Source organism: Lotus japonicus, chromosome 3 (genome assembly GCF_012489685.1).
Source record: "Lotus japonicus ecotype B-129 chromosome 3, LjGifu_v1.2".
Classification (NCBI taxonomy): Eukaryota; Viridiplantae; Streptophyta; class Magnoliopsida; order Fabales; family Fabaceae; genus Lotus; species Lotus japonicus.
Window position 1 is genome coordinate 81,278,291 of NC_080043.1, and position 6,866 is coordinate 81,285,156.

The window sequence follows — 6,866 nt, forward strand, 5'->3', positions numbered from 1 at the left end:
ATAGATAATTTTTAAATTACATGAAAAAATTAATTTGTGAGACAAAAAATAAGACATGACACACACACCATAGAGTATTTGGATGCATCAAATATTGTGTACAATACGATCATGCACTCAAGCTGACACACACTCAAATCTAGCTACTTCACTCTTCCACCTTTAAATTTTGTTAACACCGAAAGACATCTTCTTCATCCTCCTCCTACAATGGCTCCATCTCCCTCTCTCCTTCTCCCCCTCACTTTCTCATTCTTCATTGCCACACTCTCACTACCACCTTCATCATCATCTTCTGACCCAGAAAAGCAAACCTTCATCGTCCAAGTCCAACATGAAGCCAAGCCTTCCATTTTCCCAACCCATAAGCACTGGTACGAGTCCTCCCTCTCCTCCATCTCCACCACCACAACTTCCACTAACCAAATCATCTACACCTACGACACTGTTTTCCACGGTTTCTCTGTAAAGCTCTCACCTCTAGAGGCCCAGAAGCTGCAATCACTCTCCCATGTCACCACCCTTATACCAGAACAGGTTCGCCAGCTTCACACCACTCGTTCTCCTCACTTCCTCGGTCTCAAAACCGCCGACAGAGCCGGGTTGCTCCATGAGACTGATTTCGGATCGGATCTTGTCATCGGAGTCATCGACACTGGTATCTGGCCGGAGAGGGAGAGCTTCAACGACCGTGATCTCGGTCCTGTTCCGGCTAAGTGGAAGGGACAGTGTGTTGCTGGAAGAGGCTTTCCGGCGAGCTCCTGCAACAGGAAGCTCATCGGAGCACGGTATTTTTCCGGTGGGTATGAGGCTAACAGTGGGAAGATGAACGAGACGACGGAGTATCGTTCCCCGAGGGACTCCGATGGCCACGGTACGCACACGGCTTCGATAGCTGCCGGCAGGTATGTATCTCCGGCGTCTACCTTGGGCTATGCTAAAGGGGTGGCGGCGGGCATGGCCCCCAAAGCCCGCCTCGCCGTTTACAAGGTGTGTTGGAATGGAGGCTGCTTTGACTCCGATATCCTCGCGGCGTTTGACGCCGCCGTGTCCGACGGCGTCGATGTGGCGTCCCTCAGCGTTGGGGGTGTGGTGGTTCCGTACCACCTCGACTCCATCGCTATTGGAGCTTTCGGGGCCTCCAGTGCCGGGGTTTTTGTCTCTGCCTCCGCCGGTAACGGTGGTCCCGGCGGTCTCACCGTCACCAATGTGGCACCATGGGTGACCACTGTGGGTGCTGGAACCATAGACAGGGATTTCCCTGCTGATGTGAAGCTTGGGAATGGTAAGGTTATACCAGGGGTTAGTGTTTATGGCGGGCCGGGTCTAACTCCGGGTCGGATGTACCCGGTTGTGTACGCGGGTGGTGAACAAGGTGGCAGTGGCGGTGGAGGGGGTGATGGTTATTCGTCTTCACTTTGCTTGGAAGGTTCGTTAGATCATAACTTTGTAAAGGGAAAGATTGTAGTTTGTGACAGGGGCATTAATTCAAGAGCTGCCAAGGGTGAAGTGGTGAAAGAATCAGGAGGAGTTGGCATGATTTTGGCTAATGGGGTGTTTGATGGTGAAGGGTTGGTGGCTGATTGTCATGTGTTGCCGGCCACCGCGGTTGGTGCCAGTAGCGGTGATGAAATCCGTAGGTACATTGCGGCTGGGGCTAAATCCCGGTCGCCGCCCACCGCTACCATTGAGTTTAAAGGAACAAGGCTTGGGGTTAGGCCTGCACCTGTTGTGGCATCTTTCTCAGCTAGAGGACCAAACCCTGAATCCCCTGAGATTTTGAAGCCTGATGTTATAGCACCCGGGTTGAACATTCTAGCTGCTTGGCCTGATAGAGTTGGACCTTCTGGGGTTCCTTCGGATGTGCGCAGAACCGAGTTCAACATACTTTCCGGGACTTCAATGGCGTGTCCTCATGTTTCTGGTTTGGCTGCTTTGTTGAAAGCGGCTCATCCCGACTGGAGTCCTGCTGCTATTAAATCAGCTCTGATGACCACAGCTTATACCGTGGATAACAAGGGCGATGCCATGTTGGATGAGTCCAATGGGAATGTGTCCTTGGTGTTTGATTACGGATCCGGCCATGTTCATCCAGAGAAAGCCATGGACCCGGGTTTGGTTTATGATATTTCTACCTATGATTATGTGGATTTCTTGTGTAATTCGAATTACACCGCCAAGAACATCAAAGTGATCACAAGGAAGATTGCTGATTGCAGTGGGGCTAAAAAGGCAGGACATGCTGGCAATTTGAATTACCCATCGTTGTCTGCAGTTTTTGCACAATATGGGAAGCATAAAATGTCCACACACTTCATTAGAACTGTGACCAATGTTGGGGACCCCAAATCAGTGTACAAGGTCACTATTAAACCACCTCCTGGTATGGTGGTCTCAGTAGAGCCAGAGACCTTATCTTTCAGGAGGGTGGGTCAGAAGTTGAACTTTCTTGTTAGGGTGCAGACTAGGGAAGTGAAGCTTTCTCCTGGGAGTTCTAGTATGAAGAGTGGTTCCATTGTTTGGTCTGATGGCAAGCACACTGTCACAAGTCCCTTAGTTGTGACAATGCAGCAACCTCTGGATTAGTATTTGAGAAAATTTTGGCCTTCTGTTCCATCTTGGAACTCTTGTAAAATTGGCTCTATGTATGTGTAATAGAGAATGTTGTTTCTAAAAGTGTTCCTTTTTGTTGGAACTGGTGGGAATTTGATTGTAAGAAACAGTTTGAAGGTATGGCTAAAAGGGGTAACTTATCCAAAAAAAGAAGTATGGATGTATATCTTTCCTGTTGTAAAATTAAAGATGTATGTAGAAAATGCTGTGTTTATGAGAGGGGAAGTATATTACAAAGATCCCTTTGCTTGTTTGAGTAATGTGTTGAATCATTCATGATCTTTTTTAAATATTTTCAGTCAAATATTTGGTAAATACATGTGCATAAAGATGGTAATGTTTCATTCTGATAGAAACTTTGCTGGTTGAGGAAATCAGATTGGAAACTAACATAACATAAGCGTGGATGCTGTTTATTGATGATGACAAACAGAAGAAAATCCATCAAATATTTATTATTATTGTCTTCTTTCTCCTCTACTATTTATCACATGATAAGAAACTCCATGACAGTCGACGGATATACCAAAGTGCATCTATGGAAATATCTTTTTACATTCCATTCTTTTTAGAAATTCTGAAGCCAAGTTTTTACGAGTAGCTTCTGAATTTTTAAATTAATTGTGATAGAAGAGAAGTTAATCTAAACATGCTAAGAGTTTACTAGTAATATCCTAAATTTTCTAGATTTTTAAACGTGCACCACCACCTCCAATGCCATGTTCAGGAAGGTAAACTCGGTCCATCTCACCGCGGCAACCAAGGTAACATCGCTCTGCACAATCACATTGAAGCCGGCCTCATTGTACCAAACCCAAACCACCTTTATGATGCAAACAAACTTGCCGCGCCAAGCAACCGTTCCTAAGCCAAGCTTCCTCGTCCCTCTTGATATCACCATTTGGTTTCTCTCCCCATCATTTATTCTTATTTTAATTAATATTTTACAATGATCATAAAAAGCTACAGAAAAATTTTCTGTGACTAATTGGATTAGACCCATGTCAGGGATCTACATTAAGTCCCTAGTCTGAACTTTTAGCTATCCAGCCCTCTTCCTTGGAAGGATCCCAATAAATGAATAACTATTGTATGTACATGTTTGGTTGCACCGGATTTTCAAATTCAGGGATGCATCAAAATTGAAACTGGCCATCCAAGGATACAGTAGTGTACTGCATTCAAATGATGAAGGTTGAATCAAAAGTTACGATTATTATAGACGTTCAAACAAAGCATCTTAGTTGTAAAAAGGGTCACTTTAGAAGAAATTGGTTTGCTGCCAACCGTGGCCCAACATCATCAAAATGCTTTTTAAGCTGCTTGACGTGTATTGAGCCTATTGACAGCAAAAAAAGGCTACTTGTCGTGTGTATCATAACTCATAAGGTAGACTTTGATTTTAGGTTATTTTCCTAATTGTCCTTTAAAAAAGTTGATTACAAATACGACATAGATAATCTTTATAAATGGTAGAATAACTCTTAACTTTAAGTTATATTTTAGGTTAAGTTAGACATCCCAAATTCTAAAATAGTATCAGCTCGTGGAGACTTTGTACATTTGGATCACCTACAAATATTCAATCTTGAGCGTGTATTCTAGTCTCATATTAGCTCTAGATATAGCATAGATAGTCTTTATAGAAGTAGAACAACACTTAACTCTTGAGCTATCAAATAATTTATTTAGTAGTAATTAAGCTAAACCCCATAAAAATAAGGGCACAAGTTCAAATAAATAAATTAAAAAAACCTACTTTATGAAATTATAACCATATCTTCACCATTTGTAGCAAACAACAAGAACTTTTTTTTTAAAAGAACAAGAACTTGATTAGACCGATGTACTATTGGGCAAAAATTATTGGCCTAAAAGTTTATAAATGTATGGTTTTTTTAAAAGAAGTGAAAAGTGTTTTCTGATGTGCTATTGGACAAAAAAATGGCCTAATACATTGCTTGGCCCAACAGTGATTAATCCTTCTGCCTAAAAAGTAGAGTTCGTTTTGTAGCCCATCAATGTGGAATGTTTGACAGGGACTGTTTAGGATCCCAAACTGTTTCACAAAAATACGATATGATCGGGTAGAATAGTTTATCTTTTTTTTTTTGAAATTGAATAGGTTTATAAATCAGATGTAATTAATATATAATATTTTCTAGGTATAATGAGTTTTAAATTTTAATCCATTCACATTTTTTTTTCTCATCTATATCATTTCCACTTATTTTTCCTTTTTTATTCTGTCTTCTTTTCCTGTCATACTTTTGTGTCGGGTTGGTTATGCTAAAATTAAAGTAAATTACTAATTCATAACCTAACTCAACTCTCAACGATCTTAGGTTGGGTTGGAACTCTCAACGATCTGCGTGAAAATTAATAGAAAATATAGATGTGAAAATAGAAAAAGAAGACATTATTTTTGCATTTCCGTTCATTTAAACATCTTTAATTTTAATAAAAAATAAATGAATAAGGTAAAAAAAACTAATGGGTTTGTTCTCGTTGGATTGACTTAACGGTCTGTTTGGTAGAAGTGAGAAAGGAAAGAGAGAGGTTGAAGAGAGAGATATAGAAGAGAGATGGGTAACCTACCCTCGTTTGGATGTGCAAAGAGTTTGTGAAGATAGATGAAAATTAGTGGGCCCTACTGCTTTTTTTTCCTCTTCTCTTTTTGCGAAGAAACTCAAGTGATCGTTGTGAGTTTTTTCAACTTACCACAATTGCCCTTATTTTGTTTTATTCTTGCTCCAGGATTCACAACGTTTTATCAACTGTTCAAATTCTTATTGCTATTTTTTTGAAAGGTATGCATCGTTTGAATGCACTAATAAGAGATTAATTGAAAAATAAAAAATAAAACTAGCATATTAATATAATAAATAATAATTTATTGATTACCGAATTGAAATATTAAATTAAATGATGAAATAAAATTCTGTTCTCGATGGCATAAATAACATTTTCTTAATTTACCTTTTATAAAAAATATTTATAAAAATATAATAGTAATTCAAAAATAATTTTCCACTCTAAAAATTATAAAATTTTGTAATTAGGATAAAAGTGTCATTTTACACAAAATCAATCTTTTCTCTTTCCACTCTATATTCAACCAAACGAAAGGATAGAGAAGCCACATCATTCTTTCTCTTCTATCTCTCTTCTCTTTATATCGTACCAAACAACCTATAAATCTACTCTATTTCTCACCTATTTCTCTCTACTCATCTTCTCTCTTCTCTACTCTCTCTACTCTATCTCTCTCTTCTCTACCAAACAAGGCCTAAGTCAGGGTGAGTTAGGTCTAAATTATCTCATGTTTATTTTTTCTAGCACACCCCATACTTTACCGCGCTTTATTCAACTGACACCCATTTTGACAATTTTAGTCAGGAGAGGGAAATACATATTATACACAAATGTTGTCTTCAGTATGCTAGTATCATTATGCCTTAATTCTTACGTTTGTCACTCCGGTAATTATGTAGTTGATCACTTGGCCAAGAACTCTTCTAAATATCCAAATTGTGTTTGGATAGAAGAGGTTCTTCTAGAGTTTGATTAGTTGGTTCAGACTAAGGTAATAGCCACGACAGCTCTTTAATTGCTTCTTAATGAAAATTAGTTTAAAAAAAAAACTCATAGTATGGGAGCTTCCGTGAAGGGGATAATTGTATGGGTAGAAGCGGGCTTCTCTGTGATAGCTTGGACACTTGGATTCTCAGATGCATGAGTCATGGCGTCGGAGGCAACCCGTTCTTTGTAGAAGCCTTGACCTTCATCTCATTTGGAACTATAGCCATCAGATAGATCTATACGAGGTGGGTTGTACTGTTTTGACGGAGGTACTGACGGATGACGAGCAATTGAGGCTCTATGAGCATGGAGCGGTTCTGCTCGAGATCCAGGAGTTGTTGAAAAGGAATTGGAGGATTAGCTTGTCCATGAGCAATCAGGAGGGAAATTCATCAACTGATTGGCTTGCGAGACATGAAGCCATCTCCCCTTTTCCTGGGGTTAGAGAGGCCAGGTTGCTACCCCCTCCTCTATAAGCTTGAATACCTTCTCTTAAAGGATCGCCTTGTTTTCTTTTGTTGTTAATTTTCGGATGCACAAAAATAAATTTTGTTTTTATTTTTCAGTTTTCAAGTCACATATTTTTCAGTTTTGAAAAACATGTCCCAGAAATTGTTATTTCCTTTTTTTTTATTTGGAAAACAAGTTTTAAAAATTTGTTTTTAAAAACA

The 6,866-nt window shown here is 39.7% G+C and overlaps 1 protein-coding gene across 1 annotated transcript; it reads left to right on the plus strand.

Annotated features, from left to right (window-relative positions):
- The first annotated feature begins 115 nt into the window (after positions 1 to 115).
- On the plus strand, positions 116 to 2,873 carry LOC130746404 (subtilisin-like protease SBT1.5). Its single transcript, XM_057599022.1, has one exon. The coding sequence runs from the start codon at positions 211 to 213 to the stop codon at positions 2,584 to 2,586; it is 2,376 nt and encodes a 791-aa protein (XP_057455005.1). The 5' UTR covers positions 116 to 210; the 3' UTR covers positions 2,587 to 2,873.
- Positions 2,874 to 6,866: the final 3,993 nt, after the last annotated feature.